This window comes from Halichoerus grypus, chromosome 13 (genome assembly GCF_964656455.1).
Source record: "Halichoerus grypus chromosome 13, mHalGry1.hap1.1, whole genome shotgun sequence".
In the NCBI taxonomy this organism is placed as follows: domain Eukaryota; kingdom Metazoa; phylum Chordata; class Mammalia; order Carnivora; family Phocidae; genus Halichoerus; species Halichoerus grypus.
This window is the reverse complement of record NC_135724.1, coordinates 72,035,510-72,056,098: the sequence shown is the minus strand read 5'-3', so window position 1 is coordinate 72,056,098 and position 20,589 is coordinate 72,035,510. Positions and strand designations below refer to the sequence as shown.

Sequence of the window (20,589 nt, the reverse complement as noted above, 5' to 3'; positions counted from 1 at the left end):
GGGGGGGGGGGGGGGGGCGGGGGAGGCGGGGGGGCTCCTTCCTCCATTTTCTCATCTATACAATAGGAGTCAGACGACTGGGCAGGGTAAGTCCAAATTTTCCTTCCCTCTCTGGTGGCCTGAGTCCCACCACCATGTCCCGTTCCACCACCACCTCTTCTTCTATCAACGGAACAGCCCAGGTGCCTCCCTGCCCCCATCTCTCCTCCACCGTTACTGTCACCCTCATCCCAGTGACCACCATCGCTTCACTCTACTACCTCGACCATCACCAACGGCTGTACCTTTGTTATCACCTCCACGACCTCCATTTACCCGAAACATCACCAGCACCTCCATCATCAGTGTCGGTCCTCCACTTCCATTATCAGAATTCCGTACATCATTATCTCCACCACAGTCACCTCCCCTGTAGCCACTCATCACTTCCACCATCCTTCATCACCCCAAATCCTTTCTACTCCAGGGCCCTAACATGGTCTGGGGCTCCGCCCCTGCAAATTCCAGCCTCACAGAGCTGCTGGCTGGAAAACACAGACTAGACCCCGAGACAGTCTAGCAGAGGGGGGAATCCCATCCAGGAGAAGGAGACGAGGTATCTGTCCATGCAGCTTTCATGCAGGGGACCACACAGGCCCATGAGGCTACAGTGGTGACCGTGGACCACCAGAGAGCTCTGGGTACAAAACTCTGGACATTTTCTGGCTACACTGAGTGTGATCATTCCTCTCGAAGCAATCCAGCAATTCTGGAGAAATCAGGATCTCAGGGACTACTTAGCAGGTAAGAGTGAGAGAGGGAAGGAGGCAGAATCAGAGGGCCCACAGTCATCCCTGGCCACATCTGAGCCCCGTCACTCATTCACTCTCCTCACTCACTCATTGAGTCATCGGTTCATTCAGCAAATATTTCCCTGGACCCTGTGCTGGGTCCTGGCCATCGAAGTTTCCCGGGCCTGTTTTTCACCTTCCTGCCAGTCTGTTCCCCCACTGCTGGGACTTTCTCCACCTTAGTTCCCTCCCCTCAGACACCCCAATTGGCTCCTATGGGTCTTGGGTCACTGAGAAACCTCCCTTTCCTCACTGAAACTCTTGAGACCTCCCCAGCTCACCCGGTGAACTTGAGCTAGTCCCTCACCCGAACCACACCCAGTGAATACTGGAGAGAGAAAAGCTGAGAGGGGCTGGGCTGTGAAGACATCCAGGACAGGTGGCCAGGTGTCTGCAGAATAGCAGGGGACGGTGGTGAGGCTGGGATGGGAGGGGATTCCAGTGGCTGGAGCCTGAGTGTATGGCTCTGGGATGGGAAGGATAGAGCCAGGCAGGGGGCGGGCACCAAGGACCGAAAATGGGGCAAAGGTGGGGGCCAAAGCAAACCCTGGGCTGGCAGAGAGTCAGGAAGCTCACAGGATCATGGCAGGGTCTCCCTCTCAGTTGTCTCTGCGGCCCTGGAGAGGGTGCTGACCTCCGAGCTACCTGTCTCTACGTTGTCCCTCAGGTGTGTCAATACCCCACCTTTGAGTAAGGACCAGCCAGGCCTACGGCAGGAGGGCGGGGGCAGACAGGCAGCCTCCTCCATGTCGCCAGTTGGGACCCAAGCCAGGCCAACGGGCACATTCTCCACCCCGCCCCATGGCCATTTCAGCCTCAGCAGTCAGCTTGAAGGGTTCCCAGAGTGTAGGCCACCTTGCCTTGGCCACCTCTAGGTTGGGAAGTAGGTGCCTGTGTCTTTAAATTCTCAGCAGGTTGAAACGGCTGATGACATCACTGGTTCCCGGGAGCGGAGGAGCAGGAGCCGGAGCCCAGGGAGCCCGGGCTGCTCGGGGCTGCAGACATGGAGGGCCAGAGCAGCAGCAGTAGCAGGAGGCCAGGCACCCGGGCTGGCCTGGGACCCCTGCCCATGCCTGGGCCCCATGGGGTTTCCCAAACTGGGGCACCCTCCAAGGTAAGACCCCTGAAACCTAAACCCCCATCCCTGATCCTTGGTCCCACACAGCCCCACGCACCGCAGGCACTCTGGTGCCCCTGGCTGAGGGGCGGGCACTCTCCTCTGCCCACTAGCAGGGGCTAGGCAAACAGGGCACTCTGGGGGCTGAGGGGGCAGTGATGGGACACCCAGAGAGAGATGGAGTTAGCCATCTCCAGGAGCCCCCAGGAGAGCCCTGGACTGGGTGTCAGGGGATCCAGCTGTGCTCCAGGTTTGCTGTGTGACCTTGGGCAAGTTGCTTGTCCTCTCTGAACCAATGCAAAATGAGGAGGCTTGTCCCTGAAGACTAAAATGGTGACATCTGGGATGTCTAAGTTGTTAGTGCTGGAGGCGGTGTGGTGGTTGGGGGGACACTTGGAGCCAAGGAGGATGCCCAAAATGCAGCCTCAAAGAGCTAAGTTTGAGGAGGAAGGTGGAGGCAGAGTTTCAGGTTCTCTGAAACGAGAAGGACACGGGACACAGACAGAGCTGCACGTCTGGAGGCAGGGATGGGGCCACCTCAGGGCGGGTGTAAACCTTCTGCCCTCCCTGGCGGAGGACGTTTTATCCTGTCTTCTGGAGACAGGGGCATCAGAAACAGAGGACAGATGGGAAAGAGAGAGGAGGTCCCCACAGGGCCTCATGTCCCCCCACTCCGCCTACCAGACAAAAGGAGGATACCTGCTTGCTTGTCCTCAAAAGTGGGGGAGACAGGGGAGACAGTGCAATTGGGCACAGAGAAGTGAATGCCAGGATCAACAGAATCCTGCACTTGCTCTGAATGTTAGAATCACACTTGATGAGGACAGACTATTCCATGGGGCTCGAATGGAATCCTAGCAAATGTTTGGCTCATAAATGCAGAGAATGGGAGACCCAGGCTTCTCAGGAGCAAGGTGTGGCTAGGGACCCTTTACCAGATTTCTTCATTTTACAGACAAAAACTGAGGCCCTGGGCAGAGGGGTGCTTGCCTAAGGGGACATGGAGCTGGGCTTGGAATTGACATGGCTAGTCTTAGCCCTGCTCTTGCTCCTATATGGAACCCTGGGAGTGGGTGAGGAGGACAGAGAGGACCGTGACCAAGGAGTTCACGATGCTGGGCAGGGAAGAAGCTGACGGTTCCTGGAGGAACTGTGGAGGAAAGGAGAGGAATAGGCTAGACCCAGGGTGTCCAGAGAGGGCAGATCTGGGGTGTTAGCCCTTAGCCAGGGGAGCAGGAGGAAATGCAGGGAGGGCTGCCCAGGGAAGCTGGCTCCAGGCGCCCAAACTCCAGCATGGCCAGGGAGTTGGTGTCAACCAGGAAGGCAAGGAGAGAACCCTCGGGTTCAGGCTCACACCCTGCCTCATTTGAGGTGGGGTCTTAGGTTCCCCATCTATGAGAGGTGTCAGACTTGAGGGAGGGGATAAGGTTCTGCATCCTCTTTCCTCCAAAAGAGAAGCTGATTTGCAACAGAATAGATTGCAGTGAGAAATTAGGAAGAACTTCCTTGCAAAGATATGCCTTTCTTAGCTAGATGGAGTCTGCTGGGGTCTCTATGGAAGTTGGGGCCCAAGCCCCTGGTTAGGGTTACCCTGAGTCTTTGACTTGTCTTCTGCAAGGTGGACTCAAGTTTTCAGCTCCCGGTGAAGGAGAATGCGGCCCCAGTGCCCTCGGAACCAAGGTTGGCTCTAGCAGCTGCGGGGCCACGAGCAGCTATGGCACCTTCCACAGAGGGGCCGAGGTTGGCTCTGGCGTCTCCTCGACCCACCCTGGCTCCACTGTCTACCCCTGGAGGGCAGAAGACAGCTCTTGGCCGCCGCAGTTCCAGCCTGGCTCCAACACCCGTGGGCCAGTTAGTCATGTCTGCCTCAGCTGGGCCGAAGCCGCCTCCGGTGACCTCAGGCTCAGTCCTGGCTCCAGCACCCCTGGGGCAGGTGGTGATGTCCGCCTCGGCAAGGCCGAGGCCTCCCCCAGCCACCCTGAGGCCCAGGCTGTCTCCAACGTCCAGGGACCAAAAGCAGGTGCCACCTGCCTCCGTGGGACCCAAGCCAGCACTGGCTGCCTCAGGCCTGAGCCTGGCCCTGGCATCTGAGGAGCAGCCCCCACAACCCCCTTCCAACTCTTCCCTAGTGCCCAGTCCAGTTTTGTCGTCCTCTCAGGACCAGGCCCTGGCTCCAGCTTCTGTGACGTCAGCCTCGGCCTCTGTCGGATGGACACCAGCTAAAGAGAGGGATGCCCCAGCCCCTAAACCTCTCCCCTCTTCCGAAGAGCATCTCCAGCCTTCAGCTCAGGCATCTGGTCCTGCGGGCTCCACATCCTTAATCCAAACCCCCCCAGACCCCTGGATCTCCCCCTCCTTCAGAGCCCGGCCTGAGGCCCCCCGCAGCAGCCCCGAGGATCCTGTCCTGCCCCGGCCACCCCAGACCCTGCCCCTGGATGTGGGCCAGGGCCCTCCAGAGCCTGCTTCCCGTTCCCCAGGACTTCTGTCCCCCACCTTCCGGCCAGGGGCCTCCTCGGCCCAGACTGTGCCCCCACCTCTGCCCAAGCCACCCCGGTCTCCCAGCCGTTCCCCCAGCCGCTCCCCCAACCGCTCCCCCTGTGTGCCACCAGCCCCTGAGACGGCCCTCTCCAGGCCTGGCACCCAGGGTGCAGGGCCTAGTGGGCACTTGAGCCCCAGTCTTCAGCCCCGAGAAACTCCAGCTCCGGTCACCACCTCCCCTTCTACCTCCACCTCATCATCCTGTTGGTCAGCTCAGCCTACCTGCAAGAGCGACCCTGGCTTCTGGTGAGGGGGCCTTCTCCCAAGAAAGATTGGTGGGGCTCGAGCTCTGAAACTAGCCATCTTTCCAGGGTGGCTTACCCTACACTACCCCAGTTTACTTCCCTGAGGAAGATTCTTTGGGGGTACTGGGCCTACTCTGGGACCCTCAGGAGACAGCATCTTCTCCTAAGGGACTTGCCCACCCCTGCCTCAATCGATCTCCTCTGGGAGAGTCTGGTAGGAGGGATCCTGGGCCCACTGTCCTCCTTCCGAGAGCTTACACCCACACCTGCCTCAGTTTATTTCCCCAGAAAGAGCCCTGTGGGAGGGAGGGAGGAGGAGGGAGTGGTGCCCAGTGGTAACCCCTCCTATACCCCCACCCCCAGGATCACTGTGGTCACGTGGAATGTGGGCACGGCCATGCCCCCTGACGACGTCACATCCCTCCTCCACCTGGGCAGCAGTGGTGATGACAGTGATGGGGCAGACATGATTGCCATAGGGTGAGGGGGCCGGGCGGGTGGACCCCACTCTGGATCCCTCGTGCCTCCCAGACCCTTGCCCATGGGAAGGGCTTCTAGGACACCCCCAACCCGGCAGCCGCCTCACCCCCACCCCCAGGTTGCAGGAAGTGAACTCCATGATCAACAAGCGGCTCAAGGACGCGCTCTTCACAGACCAGTGGAGCGAGCTCTTCATGGACGCGCTGGCACCCTTCAACTTCGTGCTGGTAACGTCTCCCTCAGCCCCTGGAGGGGTGGAGCCCCCTGGATTCCCGGCCCCAGCTCTGCGTTGATTCACTGTGGGGCCTGCTGGACCTCTGTTGCTGGGTCCGCGAAATAGGAGGATGGAGGAGACTGGGGGAAAGCGCACAGCAGGGCGGGGGTTGTGTGCGGTCCCTCAACCTCGTCGCCTCCCGCCGCAGGTGAGTACTGTGCGGATGCAGGGCGTCATCCTGCTGCTGTTCGCCAAGTACTACCACCTGCCCTTCCTGAGGGACGTGCAGACTGATTGCACGCGCACTGGCCTGGGTGGCTATTGGGTGAGCATGGGAGCAGCCCGGGACGGGACAGGGCCTTAACGGGTCTATAGATTAGTCCTCCGGGTCCTCCACGCACTGGCAAGGTCCCCTCCCCATGCTCCACCCCTTACTCTGTCGCCTGTCTCTCCCCAACCCCGCCCAACACCCCATACCATTTTCTAGACCCAGCCCCCTTCCTGTCCCTGCCCCATCCCAAGGTTCCCCTCCTTGCCGTAGAACCCACCCCTCTCTAAGCCTCTTCCACCCGGCTGGCTGGCCTCGCCCCTCTCTAGGCCCCGCCCAGTGCCTCATCTACTTGCCTAGGCCCCGCCCATGACTCGATCAACCATGTCTCCCAAGGGCAACAAGGGTGGAGTGAGCGTGCGACTGGCGGCCTTCGGGCACATGCTCTGCTTCTTGAACTGCCACTTGCCAGCGCACATGGACAAGGCAGAGCAGCGCAAGGACAACTTCCAGACCATCCTTAGCCTCCAGCAGTTCCCGGGGCCCGGGGCGCATGGCATCCTGGATCACGAGTATGGGCTCTGGGCGGGACCAAGTGGAGCTTGGGCGGGGCTAGTGAAGGAGGAGGTGGGCCTCAGAGGCGAGAGTCTCAAAAATTTGGCCACAGGAACCTTAGTACCAGCCTGGGTGGGCCTTGCGGGGAGAGGCAGAGCCTATGGCGGGGGGGTGGCCCCCCTAAACTACATCTAGGAACACGAATGCTGGTAAGTTTGATGGAGGACAGAAACTGCAGGGTGGAGCTTTGCTGAGGGGCAGGGCCTTGCTGAGGGTCCAATCAAACTTTGTTCTAGATCTGCATCCCCCTGCCTCTCCTTGGCGGGCTGGAGGGTCTGCAGCCACCCACCCCACCCACTGCATCATCGCAAGGGGCATCCAGTGCTGTGGGTCGGATGGGGGTGGAGAAGGATCTGGGTTGGGCTCTTTCACCCCGTGGGCCCTGCTGACCCCCACCCCCGAACAGCCTCGTGTTCTGGTTTGGGGACCTCAACTTCCGCATCGAGAGCTATGACCTGCACTTCGTCAAGTTTGCCATTGACAGCGACCAGCTCCACCAGCTCTGGGAGAAGGACCAGGTGCAGAATCCCAGCCCGCACCCTAAATGCCAAACACACAGAGCATGACCCAGCACACTTTTGCATACTCCTAGGCTCTGGCTCTTGCCTTCACCTGTCCTGTCCAAGCTGTTGTCCAATTCTGCCCTTTTGGACCTTCACAGCTCAACATGGCCAAGAACACCTGGCCCATCCTGAAGGGCTTCCAGGAGGGGCCCCTCAACTTTGCACCCACCTTCAAATTTGATGTGGGTACTAACAAATATGATACCAGGTGAGCTCAGCACTGGGATGAGGTGGAGACATGGGCTGAGGTCTTCTGGATAGGGAAGAAAGGGAAGAGGATTGGCAAGAAGCAAGGCTGGGGGCTGTGCCTCAAACCCCAGCCCCTGAAACTTGGGTCACCCCTGCCTACTTCAGTGCCAAGAAGCGGAAGCCAGCCTGGACAGACCGTATCCTGTGGAAGGTCAAGGCTCCGTGTGTGGGTCCCAGCCCTTCAGGACGGGAAAGCCACCGCCTCCAGGTGACCCAGCACAGCTACCGCAGCCACATGGAATACACAGTCAGTGACCACAAGCCCGTGGCTGCCCAGTTCGTCCTGCAGGTGAGTCCTGGCCCCATCCTCCCGTCATGACATCCCCAGGTCCAGCTCAGCATCCCATGGCCCACCAATAAGCCCTTGCACCTGCCCTCAGCAGCATCCATTCACTGCAGCGGAGTGGGAGTGGGTTATGATCTCCATTTTTAGATGAGGAAACTGAGGCTTAGAGACACGGCATCACATCAGGGTCACAAAGCTGGTAAACAGAAGAATTAGGATTTGAACCCAAGCTAGTCTGTTTTCAGAGTCCATGCCTTCTTCACTAATCCCTAACTCTGTTCTTCTGATAAAGGATTAGGACCACTTTTATTAAAATTCACATTATATAGTCACATAGTAAGACCAGAAAAATCAAAATGTTTATTCAAACTCCATATAGCCTTCGTTCATATTTATTCATTATTCATTTACCATTTTACCATGTGCCAGGCACCATGAGTGAGGTAGTAATGGGGAGGAGGAGTAGAGAGATGAAAATACAAAGAATTTTATATTTTAGTTAGTATAGTATAGTTATCGGCTTGTACCGGGTGAGAAGGGCGTTGTGTTCAGGGTTGAGGTCTCTGGTTGCCAAAGTAAAAAGGAGAAATGCTAGATGTCAGAGCTGGACCTGAGAGACCATGTAGTCCAACACTCTGTTTTTCTATGGGGAACTGAGGCCCCCCCAGTAGGGTAGGCATGTACCCCCAAGCTGCACAGCGGCTCAGCAGGGGAGAAAGGTAGATCCCATCTTTCCAGTCCTGAAACCCAACTCTGGACTCTCCGATTCCTTTCCTTGATCTGATAAGAGGGAGTCTGCAGGCCAGAGAATGTTTTCCCTGGTAACTTTGTCATGTGGTCCGTCAGTGGGACATTGGCCAGTATCCTCAACTGGGAATGGAAATCTGCCCAAGTCGGGCCTCCCATGACCTTTGGTAAAAGACTTGGGTGTGAGGTTTCACCCTCAGTCAGGGGCCTCACCTTGAGAACCACTCCTTTTGGGTGCCCTACCCTGACCTTCCCTCCTCATCAAGGTCTCTGACCCTTGCAGAACGTTACCTGTTGAGCACCTACTGCGTGCCAGGCCCTGGGGCTCTGTCATCCTCTGAATGCCTTTGTAGGCCCTGAGACATGCAAATTCTCCTCCCAAGAGGCTCAGAGAACTTAAGTCTCTTGACCAAAGCATTTTGATCTTGCGAGGCCCCAGAGAGCATTTCTAAGAGGCCACCCCGGGCAAACCTGCTGTTAGGAACCTAGGAACAGGGAGAGGATGTTCTGGTTTCTTCTGGAACAGCCTGGCTCAAAAGCTGAGGAGGGAGGGAAACCCGAAACCTGATAAATGGTGGTGGTGGTGGGGGGGGTAGTAGACAAAAGCCTGAGGCTGACACACCATCCTCAGTCCTTCCCTGAGGTGGGAGCAAGGGCAGAACGAGGGCTACCCTATTCACTTCAAAGCTGTATTCTTACTCCCTAAGGAGGCTGCGGGCATAAAGAGCCCTGGGCTGGGAGGTGGGAAGCCTGGCGTTTATCCTAGACCTGTTCTGCCTTCGCTTCCCAACCTGTAAGATGGCTTCAAAGGCTCTTTCTCTCAGCTGATTTGTGCGGACTCAGGCCCAAGGACACTTGGAGGGTCTCCCCTGATGTGGCCCCCGCCCCTGGGCAGTTTGCCTACAGGGACGACGTGCCGCTAGTGCGGCTGGAGGTGGCAGACGAGTGGGTGCGACCAGAGCAGGCTGTGGTGAGGTACCGCATGGAAACCGTGTTCGCCCGCAGCTCCTGGGACTGGATCGGCTTGTACCGGGTGAGAAGGGCAGGGACGGTCAGGGCCTCAGGGAAGGGAGGGCCTGGGGAAAGCAGCCAGGGGCCCAGGGGGATCACTGGCTTCTCCAGAGTTTGTTGCTACCCCGGGAGGCTGCTGGAGTCAGGCGAGAGGAGACACCACCCTGAATCCTCTCACCCCAGGTGGGTTTCCGCCACTGCAAGGACTACGTGGCTTACGTCTGGGCCAAACACGAGGATATGGATGGGAACGTCTACCAGGTACTGAAAGGGAGGGGGAGGGTGGGAGGAAGTCCCCATTGCCCTTGGGGCTCGGGACTTGGCTTGGGCAGTCCTTGAGGCTGCCTCCCTGACCCCAACCTGGGCCTATGTCCTGGGCCCACCAGGTGACCTTCAGTGAGGAGTCACTGCCCAAGGGCCATGGAGATTTCATCCTGGGCTATTACAGCCACACGCACAGCATCCTCATTGGCGTCACTGAGCCCTTCCAGGTGAGTAGGTCAGACTGCGGGATCGGGGGTGCTAAAAGACCCTGTTCAAACACCACAGCCTCTGCCTTCTGCTCCATGATCTCCTGCAAGTAACCTGACCTTCCCGGCTCTGCTAACGGGCAGGGTGGGAGTGGCTCCGAGACGCCTTCCGCGGCTGGTTGGGGCACGGGGCAGCCCAGTAACCGGCCTCCCCCCCAGATCTCGCTGCCCACCTCGGAGCCGGCCAGCAGCAGCACGGACAGCTCAAGTGCCAGTTCAGAGGATGAGGATGACAGTACCCTGGAGCTGCTTGCATCCAAGTCCCGTAGCCCCAGCCCTGGCAAGTCCAAGAGACACCGTAGCCGCAGCCCAGGCCTGGCCCGCTTCCCTGGCCTTGTCCTGCGGCCTTCATCCCGTGAACGCCGTGGTGCCAACCGAAGCCCCTCACCCCAGAGCCGCCGCCTGCCCCGGGTGGCCCCTGACAGGAGCAATGACAGTGGCAGCCGGGGCAGTAGTGAGGAGGGGCCCTCTGGGCTGCCCGGTCCCTGGGCCTTCCCACCATCTGTGCCTCGAAGCCTCGGCTTGCTGCCTGCCCTGCGCCTGGAGACCGTCGACCCTGGTGGTGGGGGTTCCTGGGGACCTAATCGGGAGGCCCCAGCCCCCAGTAGCCAGGGCCGGCAGGGGCTGGAGGAAGGGGGTCTGGGGCCCTGAGGGTGGGTGGGTGGATGGGCCCAGGTGGCCACCACTGTGCCCTGATCTCCTGCAAACCCACCTGTGTTCCTTTTGCTGCTGCTCCGGCTTCATCCGCACCTGCCACTCTGTCTTGGCCAGGGGTGGCCAAGTGGGGTCCCCCAAACTCAGTCCTGGTACCTCAACTGTGACAATCAGCAAAGCCCTATCGGCCCCCATCTGAGATGGGGGGGTTGCAATCCTGGAGGTCATCAATTAGAAATTAAATTCTCCAGCATCACTCCTGACTCCTTCCTAACTTGTTAGCAGTCTGGGGGTGGGGGTAGTCAGAGGAAGGGACTAAAGAGGCAAGAGGATGATAGATCTGACAATTACCAGGAACCAGCCGTATACATTACACATGCCATCTCTTTTAATCTGCACCACAACCCTGAGTTGCGGTGTGTTCAGTGCAATTCTTAGACCTATTTCACAGGTGGGGAAACTGAGGCCTCCAGGAGGTGAACCTCTCAGAATCAGATGCCTAACCACAGTCTGGCTATATGTTAGAGGGAGGGAACATTTACTAGGTGCTAAGCATTCTCCATGTATTGGTTTACTTAATCCTCAACAATCCTATGAGGTAGGTCCTGGTCACACTGCCCCTTTTCAGAGGAGTTACTAAGGCTCAGAGTGGGGGAGGTCCCTCGTTCAAGGACACAGAGGAGATTTGAATTTGGGTTTAGGGTAGTAAAAAATGGGCCAGGGCTGGGCCAGAAAGGGCACAGCAGCTGTTGAGAAGGGATCCCCCAGGGAAGAGTTGGGAAGCACCCCCTAGCACCCTCCCCTTTCCTGGATTCAGATACAGGCACTTCTGTGACATCCCATTCCCCACCTGCTGCCTCAGGCCTCAGCAAGTAGGTGCTTGGGGCTCCTTGGACAGGCTTTTGAGATATGTGTTCATTTTGCAACCTGGAGATACGTGTACCTCCTCCTGGTACCTCCTGAGGCTGTTGTAATAAGTTACCCTTTCCCCATTCCCATCTGGCAAGGCCCAAGCCCAGGGCATCAGAATGCGCCTCCTGAACACCACATCCAAGCACAGAGGGGTTGTGTCACCAGCTCGAGATCACTCAGCACAGCAGGAGACGTGGTCCAGCATTTTACCCTTGACTCTCGTTGCCGCCTGGCTGTCCACAGGGGCCCGAGCCATGCTTCAGTCTAACACATGGAGAGGAAGCCAAGACCCCCTGGGGCCTAGCAGAGCTAGAGGCAGGGTCCAGTCTGGTGCCCAGGAGAGCCGGAACTGAGATCATTCCGTTCTAGGATTTCTGCTGCCCTATGGGTCTCCGGGCTGCCTGGGTCAGCTGCAGGCAGTGGTCATAGAATGACATGGCGGCTCTTGGGTGATCTGAAGGCCACACCTGCCCCTCACCTGTGCCCACACCCCAGAGCCGGCGTCGGCTCTTTTGAAGTCGCCGCAAGTGCCGGGCTGTCACCTTGATGGCCCTAGGGTCTCTGGAACAGCTGTGGGTGGAGAAAAATGGGGCAGGTGGTCATGGTTTTAGGTTAGGAGTAAGAGTTAAGCAAACATTTTACTATGTGCCAGGCAGGCCTTGGGCTCTGTGTGTCACAGTGTCACACATACCATTTCCTTGGTTTCTACAAGCTTTTTACAAATAAGAAAATGGAGGCACGGAGCGGTGACTGAACTTGCTAGGTCGCATAGGAAGTGACAGAGTCAACATGGACCCGTACAAGCCAATGCAGAGCTGCACCTGGAGCACCAGGGAGTAGGGGGATGATGACGATGGAACTCAGAGGTGCCTTAGCCCCTTTCCCCATCCCTTTGGCCCTGGCACACAAAGGGAGGATAGGTAACCCCCCCTTGGGAAAATGCCCCCTCCATCCTGGCCTTGCCGCCACTTACCTTTTGCCCTCAGCACAGTCCAGTGGAGGGGCCAGCTTGAAGCAGCTCATGCCTAGCAGCTCCCAAAGCATGTTGGTGCCCGCAGCTGGGCTGTGCAGCCTCAGGAAGCGTGCCAGACTGAGGGCAGAGGCAGGCTTAGGCTAGGGCAGGGCCTGGCCACCCAGGAGCCCCCTCTCCGTGACTGGCAGCAGGCTGCCCACCCCCAACGGCCCAAGCAGGCCTCACCGACGTGTGCAGTTGCAGTGGAAGAGGGGTTCATGGGCGCTATTGAGCAGTTGGAACTTGGTTTCCTGAGGCCCGATCTGCTGCTTGCATTGATCCAGACGGCGCAAGGCGCGGCAGGCCCGGCGGGCATCTGGGGGGAGGGGGCATGGTGGTGAGGGGAGCCCGGTCCCCCAGCAAAGCCCCACCAATGCCCACTGCCATTTAGGGGAAGCATAGGCACACGTGCTCAGTCACACAAAGACAGTGTCCCCCGTCTCATGTCCTTCCTGCCTTCAGAATGCTACACACGTCTCACACACACATGCACACGCACACTCACATGCACACACAGCAGTGCCACCATAGAGCCCAGAATGTTGGTCAGGAAAGGCTTTTTGGAGGAAGAGACTGCTAAGCAGAGACAAGAAGACTCGGCAAGAGTGCTCCAGGCAGAAGGAACTGCATGCGCAAAGGCCCAGAGGTGGGACAGAGCAAGCTGCTTTTGAGGAACCAAATGAGGTTTTCAAGACTGGAGTTTCAACTGGGGAGTAGAGTCTGCAGGACCAGCACCTGAGGGCCCCTGGGTATTGGGACATCATGAGTTAAGAGGAGCCATGGTGGGGGCTCAGTGAGGAGTGATATGGGCAAGTTTAGGGCTTACGAAAATCCTTCTAGCTGCAATGTGACTTGATGGGAGAGGTTGGGACACCCCAGGAAGAGTTTGGAAAAGGGAAGGAAGCAACACAGGGCCCCTCAACACAGGGCCCCTCAACAGAGGCAGGGACACCTTCCCACATCAGGAACCCCCAAAGTTAAGTTCTGAGCTCACCCTGAGGTTTTAGGCCATTCTGTGGCCCCTGGAGGCCTGGATGGGTGACCTCCAGCCAGGCTGTGGGGGACATATCCGATTTGGTGGAGGCCACGGGGACATGGATGGCTGTGGTGTTGGTTTTGTGGGGGTGCTTAGACCCTTTCCATTGTGGCGGCCGCTTCTGAGAACGTTGCTTCTGCGGAGGCCTGCTGGGGGCTGGGCTCTGGAGGCTGGGAGTCACGGGGGTGGCCAGGGAGCTCCAGGAGGCATTGTAGAAGGTCCTCCTGGACTGGAGGCGGGCAAGGGGTATGGAGCCATATGTTCTACACCTGGAAGGTGGCAATTGGTAACTCACAACCCCCCCACCACACACGGAAACCCCAGGTTCATCTCCATGGAGACCAAGGCTCTGTCAGTGCCATCCCTTGTCCCACTGGCCTATGTGGAGCACCCGAGGAAGGTCTGCAGCCTGGGCCCTGTCCTGAGGAGAGCACAGGGAGGATGAGGTATCATTCGCTGGAGGATGGACAGACAAAGCCTCCCTCCCAGGGCTTGGAGCCCAGGCTCCCCCTCTGGCTGGGAAGGGGATTGAAGGGGGCAGCCACATACCCTCCCCACCAGTACCACGCCACACAGGCCTCCTGCTCCTCCAGCTCGAAGCAGGGGATCTCCAGCACATTGAAGAAGGCCACACCCATGATGTCTGAGATGGAGTCCTGCTGGTTCTGCAGGCATCGCTGGAACCTGCCCGAGAGCTGGCACTCAGGTCCCTGGACCAAAGAGGGCCACCCCTCCCTTCCTCCGAGACCACCCAGTCGCTACCGTGCAGGTGGTTTGGGATCCAAGGGTCTTTTCTCCTAGGGCTCAGCTTTCCCACCTGCACGGTGGGGTCTGGCGGGCTGATCTTTTAGGATTCTTTGGAATCCCAGTCTCTGCACCCAGGAACTATCCCACCCCTGAGCCCCTGGCCCTCTCTGCCCACTGCCAACCTGGCATCACAGTCACAGTGGGAGATGGTGTGGAATCGGTAGTTTCGGATGCCATAGTTGTACTGGAAGGGCGAGATGTTCTGTGGGCAATGGTCGTGTTCCCGGCAGCAGAGATCAGTGCCTCGGAAGACCCCTGCAGGAGGCAAAGAGGGCACCAGCTGAGCAGGGTCCTGGGCACCCCATGCTGGCTTATGCCTCGCTGGTGCAGGGAGCAGGGACCTTGTCTTGCCCCAGCCCTGACACAGATACCCTGGGTGGCCTCAGGCCACTCTCCCTCTGTGGGACTCTCAGTTTCAAAGCTTGACGAGAGCAACCAGGCACAGCCTTTATTGGGCGGCTCCAAATGCTGGGCAACCCACCCAGGAGCCCTTGTTCGGGAAAGGGACTTCCTCAGGGGAAGTGAAGTCTGCCTCCAGAGCTCCCAAGCTCATGCCCCAAATAAAACTCCAAAGTTATGAATGTGTGCGGAATGGAATGGCAAAGAGGCAGAGTGCGTCCTTTCTCGCTGGCATGATGAGGCATTTCCAGGATGCCAGTCTGCTCCAACTCAGGTGCCAAAGCCTTCCCCCAACCCACCATGCGTGCACAAAGACAGCTGTACCGAGTGCAAAAAAGTCATCCAAGTTTGTTACCATTACTGAGCATTTCCCAAGTGCCTGACACTCCCCACACCCAAACTCACAGCAGCTCTGTGAGGGAAATGTCATCTCCATGTACCTGTGAGGAAGCCAAGGTTCAGAGATGGGAAGTGACTTGTTCAGCCTGAATTTGCTAACCCAGGCCTTTGGGTCTCGGCGTCCCTTCCCCTGGGCATCCTGCCTCATAAAGCCTCCTCTTGGGTAATGGCTTTTTGGCTCAGCCAACCTTGGACCCACCCTAGTCCAACCCCTCCCAGGGATGGTGATTAATGAGGACTCCGAGGTTTGACTAGGACATTTGCCATCTATGACCTAAATTAAGCAACCCATGATGAGACTTAGGGTCACCCCCATTTTACAGATAAGGACATTGAAATCCCCCACGGACACACAGCCTGGGAGAGTTGGGGCCAGGGCGAAAACCAGCACTTCCCTCCCCTGCCCCCCAGTCCACACCCCCATGACTCACCCAGCTCCGAGGAGTTCCCAGCAGAATCCCCTACTCCACACCACAGCGTGCCAGGCATGGTCCAGCCTCTCTTCACCCGCTGGGGTCTTCTGTTGCCAGGTGCTCTGCTGTGTCCTGCTTGCTCCTCCCTGGTCCCTGCTGCTCGCTTCTCCCTAGCCCCTGCTGGACCCTCTTCAGGCCCTCGGCAGGCGCCCCCCTGACTCTGAAGTGTGGCCAGGGCTCTCTGCAGCTCGGGTCCAGGGGTGTGGATGAAGGAGCCCTGGGTGATCTCACCAGCACAGAGGGCACTGAAGGCCGCGGTGAGCTCTGGCTCGTCTCGCCAGCTACACGCTTGCAGCCTCCCGTGCCGGTCCCAGTGGGCCTGGAACAGGGCCAGTCCTTGGGCATCCTTTCCCAGGAAGCTCAGTGTCCCCAAGGGGCTGCCGGGGGTGGGCCTGACCAAGTGGCAGGAGGTGCTGTCCCAGCGGAGGGCAGAGGAGACCCCCCCAGCCACTCCCAGGAAGCTCAGCATCCCTAACAGCACTACCGGAACCCCCATTCCGTCCTAGACCAGCCCAGTCAGACAAAGCCCCCAGGACACCAACCCCCGGCAGCCCACGAGGCAGCAGCTTTAGCAACTGAGCGGAAGCAGTGCCCTGCAGACCCGGTGCAGCGGGGCCAATGAATGGAGCTTTGGGAGGAGTAGGAAGGAGGCTGGAGTATGGGGTGATCTCGGGCTTGTAACTGAATCCACCGGCTGGGCAGGCTGCTGATTGGCCAAGGAGTGTACTTGCCAGGGCCCACGCCCCCATTCACCATGCCTTTCTCATCCAGTCACCTGCTGCCAGCCCGCCTGGATGGTGACTGTGAGAGCCAAAGCCTTGGGCTGTGGGACAGAGGGCCAGGAGAGGATCTCTATCTTCCTGGGAGGGAAGGGGGTTCAGGGGCTCAGAGGAGGCTCCCAGAACTCGTCCTCAGCCCCTTGCGCCAGGGAGACTGCCACACCCACCTCCACGAAGTTGGCAGGGGGCCATGGCCTCTGCCAGACCTATGTGAAGGAGCTCAGCGCAGGGCTGGGGCCCTGTGGCCACCCCCCTGGGAGCTCCTGAGGCTTCTGGGAAAGGGGGAGTCCATCCCCTGGCCACCTGGGGTACACCACCGCCCAGGACTGGTTCTAAGAAAGCCTCTCGGCATAATCAGGGGATAGCGCCCTGGGGCTCCCCACTTCCTGGGACTCCCAGACACAGGCCTGGCCGAGCAGCAACCCTCCTGGTCTGATATATGGTGGAGACACAGCCAGAGCAGGCCTTGAGAGCAGGGCACGGGGCAGGGCTAATGCTCTGAACTTGAAGGGACTATAGGCCCCAGAGGAGTGGAGGGCTGGGCAGAGGGCTGAGTCTGCAGCCATCTCCATGCTTGGACTGTTGCCACCAGTGGGACACAGCAGGCCATCATGTGTTCCCCAAGGGACAGGAATGGTCTCTCCATCAGGGAAGGGCTACCGCCAGCCCTCTGTATCCCAAAGCTAACGTATCATCCAGCTCCCAACCGTCCAGGAAAGCTGGGACGCTTACACCCACAGTGCAGATGAAGAAACTGAAGATCACTGAGGGTGAGGAAACTTCAGGTGACAGGCTCCAGGGAGGGAGGGCTTCGAAGCTGGCAGCACAGCTCTTGGAAAGCTTTGCTGGGAAGTCAGGGCTGCCAGGGACAGTGATTTCTCTGTCTGTCTGTCTGTCCATTTGCACATCAGCCTCCCGCTCCCCCAACATCCCTCTCAATCTCCATCCCAGAATCTTCCAGGAGGGCGAGTCCCAGTGAGGCAGAGCCACGGACAGAGCTGGGGAAGGGAAGCTCACTGTACATAGCAGGGAGAAGGGGGGTGGCCGGGAGTGCAGGCCCATCTCTGTGCTTCAGAACCAGCCTGGGCCTGCGGCTCAGAAGGTCGTGGCTGGGGACAATGAAAAGGGAAAGAGGGTGGGAGTAGCCCAGGAGCCAAACTCCTTCTCTCAAGAAGCTGGGAAAGGGGGTGTGGAATAGAGAGAGTGGTGGCAGGAAGGGTAGGGAGACCTGGGGTTCCCAAAGGTAGGGACACCACTGAACAAAGGTGGGTCCCTCTGGAAAGAACTCTACTGTTTGGAAACCATGTTCTGGTCATTTTCTTTTTTAAATTTTTTTATTGTTATGTTAATCCCCATACATTACATCATTAGTTTTAGATATAGTGTTCCATGATTCATTGTTTGTGCATAACACCCAGTACTCCATACAGAACGTGCCCTCCTCAATACCCATCACCAGGCTAACCCATCCTCCCACCCCCCTCCCCTCTAGAACCCTCAGTTTGTTTTTCAGAGTCCATCATCTCTCATGGTTCTTCTCCCCCTCCGATTTCCCCCCCTTCATTCTTCCCCTCCTGCTACATTCTTCTTCTTTTTTCTTTCTTAACATATATTGCATTATTTGTTTCAGAGGTACAGATCTGAGATTCAACAGTCTTGCACAATTCACAGCGCTTACCATGTTCTGGTCATTTTCCCCAGTTGTAGGAATGGCCACCCATCTCTGCCCCCTTTTCTGTATTACAGAGCCCATCACCCAGGAAGCCTGGGAGGTCCCATGGCAGGAACTGAACTTTCAAGGTCAGACATACCTAACTTGGGTCCTGGCACTGTGTCGCCTCAGGCTTTGAAGTCTTAACTTCTCAGAGCCTCAGTCTCCTTATCTGTATGATGGGCATAATCACAGTAGTCAGTTCATGGGATGTTGGGGAAGACTCTCTGCACAGTGATTGGCCTCCAAGACCCTGTCACTAAAGCCTCAGGACATCCCTGGGCAGGAAACAATTTGGCCAGGAGAAAGCAAGTCCCCAGATTTTCAGACCACAGCACCCACGAGAGCTAGTCCCAGCTAGGCCATGACCTGGTTGTATGACTTCAGGCCAGTCCCTGCCCCTATCTGGACCTTGGTTTCCTCTGTACAGTGAAGAAAACAATGGAAGTGATCTTTGAGGTCTCTTCCTGTCTCAGCCCCAAAGGAAGGCAGGTAGGGGCCTGCCTAGGCCTCGAGGGAAGGTGTCACTGGGTTTTCTCTTCAGATTCCACCCTGTGGTCACGTCAGTCAACCTACAGGATAGACTCTGGAGCCCTGCTTCCCACTGGAGTGCCCCTCAGAGGCCTTGGCACAGAGGATCCCAGGAGCCAAACCAGCAGGACGGGACAGGCCCGGCCCTACAGACAAAAGGGGAGCCGAGGCTTTCCTCTGGATCCCCACCTGTCTGGGGTGGGGCAGGGTTCACAGTGGGTGCCAGGGAGGGTGAGAGGCAGGGGTCCATGGAATCTGATCATTTATCCCTCTCTCTGCCCAGCAGTCCTCATCGCTCTGTCTCCTCGGTCTTCTCTCTCATCCTTCTGTCTCTTGGTCTCTTTCCCTCTCTGGCTCTGATTCTCCTCATTTATTTCTCTCTCTCTCCTCCCTCCCTCCCTTTCTATCTCATTTCTTGGGCTCTTCTGGCTCTAAGTATCCCTGTCCTCTCCCCAAACTCTCTTTCCCTCTTTCTCCTGTTTCTCTCTTAATTTTTTCCCCTCTCTTTGTTTTCCTCTCTTTTTGTTTCTTAATGTCTTCTTGTTTCTCTCCTCCCTTCCTCTTTTCTTTCTCATTCCTTCCCTTGTTATGTCTCATAGTTTCCTCGTTTGTGTGTGTGTGTGTGTGTGTCTGTTTCTTTCCCTTCATTCTTCTCTCTTCCTGCCTTTTCTGTCTGTTCTCCCCCTCCGCACCCTGACCCCAGGCCCAGGACCCAGTGTATCCTGCCCTTTCCAGGCCATGACCTCATCTGATGCTCACAACCCCTGCCCCTCCCTAGGGAGACAGGCAGGGCAGGGCTTCTCATCCCATTGTTGAGATGGATGGAATGAGGTTCCAGAAGAGAAGTAACTTGCCAGGAGTCGCATAGTTGACCAGGTGAGAAGACAGGTCAGATTTTTCTTGGCCTGTGGGGAGGACCTCCCATGGCCCTGGGAGGCTCTTGGCTCCCCTACCACCTCCTCATCTCAGGGATTTCCTCCCCACTGCCTGGAGCCCTTGGAGCTTGCATTCCCTAGCCCATCTGGAGGTCTCTCTGCAGCTCTCTGTGCCAGGAGAATGGTGCAGGCAGTGCCTAGCTCCAGAACATTCTGTGTTCATTTGAAAACAAATAGCTATCGAGCGTCTACTACTGCCAGGCCCCGGGGCGGGGGGGGGGGGGGGGGTATGCTGAACAGAGAGAGAAGGGGAGGAGAGACAGAGCATGCTTAAGTCAGGAGATGGAGAGGAATGCATTCCCTGCCGGGACAGGGTCTGGCAGCCCATGGGAGCTAGGGCCTGAGTGTCAGCTTGGTCCTCTGGGGCGCCACCACCAAGATGGAGTTGGAAGTGCAAGAGATGTAGTGGAGGAAATGCCTGTGAAAGATAAAGGGGATAGGGTAGAAACAGGATTGGGCAGGGAAAGCCTTCAGTCTGTCGCAAGTGACATCTATGGGGAGAGAGTAGAAGGGACGGAGAGCTGGGTAAGAGCATCACCCCGCGGTCCCACTCTGAGCAGATCTCAGCCAGCCAACGGGGAGCTCTGGTGCAGATTGCCCATAGAAGAGCCCCAGCTGGTCAGAAACAGGCAGGCCCTAATGCCCTGGCTGTGCCCAGTCATTGGGTGGGGGCTGCCCAGGAGGACAGTGGCATCCACCCCAATGCTGCTGCAGATGCTGAAGGTGCTGAAGCTGATGCTGTCACACCTGAGAATTCAGCCACCCACTTGTGGCTGGGGCAGCCCCTGCCCAGATCAGAAGAAGAAACTCCATGGGCAGATGGTAGGTCTGACAGCTGGGAGGAAGCCCAGAAGGCAGTCTTCTTCCAGGAGATCCCAGGGCTAAGGAATAGGAATCTGAGTACAAGACTATCCCTCATAAGATTTCCAGGTAGGAGTTCAGACCCAAGCATCCGTGGCATAACGAAGCCCAGCCCCGGGTCTGAGGGAATAAATACTGAGAAACAACAGTGTTTCAAACTAGATATCTCAGGGGGAGTTGGTGGCTCAGTTCGTTAAGCATCTGACTTCGGCTCAGGTCATGACCTCAGGGTCTTGGAATCGAGCCCTGCATGGGGTTCCCCACTCAGCCAGGAGTCTGCTTCTCCCTTTTCCTCTGCTCTTCCCCCAACTTGTGCGGCTCTCTCTCTCTCTCTCTCTCTCACTCTCTCTCTCTCAAATAAATAAATAAAGTCTTAAAAAAAAAAAA

The 20,589-nt window shown here is 57.6% G+C and overlaps 2 protein-coding genes across 3 annotated transcripts; one reads left to right on the top strand and one right to left on the bottom strand.

Annotated features, from left to right (window-relative positions):
- Nucleotides 1–1,771: 1,771 nt before the first annotated feature.
- INPP5J (inositol polyphosphate-5-phosphatase J) lies at nt 1,772–10,603 on the top strand. The gene is made up of 13 exons (XM_036074524.2): nt 1,772–1,944; nt 3,566–4,731; nt 5,094–5,210; nt 5,329–5,437; nt 5,633–5,749; nt 6,089–6,264; nt 6,714–6,825; nt 6,969–7,078; nt 7,225–7,408; nt 9,048–9,185; nt 9,347–9,424; nt 9,550–9,654; nt 9,853–10,603. Exons 1-13 carry the CDS (start codon nt 1,834–1,836, stop codon nt 10,342–10,344), a joined length of 3,015 nt encoding a protein of 1,004 aa, XP_035930417.1. The 5' UTR covers nt 1,772–1,833; the 3' UTR covers nt 10,345–10,603.
- Nucleotides 10,604–10,713: 110 nt separating this feature from the next.
- On the bottom strand, nt 10,714–15,928 carry PLA2G3 (phospholipase A2 group III). 2 transcript variants are annotated; one of them, XM_036074541.2, is made up of 7 exons: nt 15,344–15,928; nt 14,237–14,369; nt 13,857–13,991; nt 13,266–13,576; nt 12,458–12,587; nt 12,233–12,349; nt 10,714–11,829 (listed from the first exon to the last, which is right to left on the bottom strand). In XM_036074541.2, exons 1-7 carry the CDS (start codon nt 15,879–15,881, stop codon nt 11,625–11,627), a joined length of 1,569 nt encoding a protein of 522 aa, XP_035930434.1. In that variant the 5' UTR covers nt 15,882–15,928; the 3' UTR covers nt 10,714–11,624. The 2 variants fall into 2 exon arrangements, with proteins under 2 accessions (XP_035930434.1, XP_077916884.1); XM_078060758.1 differs by lacking the exon at nt 13,857–13,991.
- Between the last annotated feature and the right edge of the window lie 4,661 nt (nt 15,929–20,589).

Excerpts from the sequence above, each read along its gene's own strand:
- PLA2G3 (XM_036074541.2), bottom strand. The coding sequence starts at position 15,881 with ATGGGGGTTCCGGTAGTGCTGTTAGGGATGCTGAGCTTCCTGGGAGTG. Across the intron at positions 13,577-13,856 it reads GCGTGGTACTGGTGGGGAGG|GTGTAGAACATATGGCTCCA; the intron begins GTATGTGGCTGC and ends GCCACCTTCCAG. Across the intron at positions 12,588-13,265 it reads GAATGGCCTAAAACCTCAGG|ATGCCCGCCGGGCCTGCCGC; the intron begins GTGAGCTCAGAA and ends CCCTCCCCCCAG.
- INPP5J (XM_036074524.2), top strand. The coding sequence starts at position 1,834 with ATGGAGGGCCAGAGCAGCAGCAGTAGCAGGAGGCCAGGCACCCGGGCT. Across the intron at positions 7,409-9,047 it reads CTGCCCAGTTCGTCCTGCAG|TTTGCCTACAGGGACGACGT; the intron begins GTGAGTCCTGGC and ends GCCCCTGGGCAG. Across the intron at positions 9,186-9,346 it reads ACTGGATCGGCTTGTACCGG|GTGGGTTTCCGCCACTGCAA; the intron begins GTGAGAAGGGCA and ends CTCTCACCCCAG.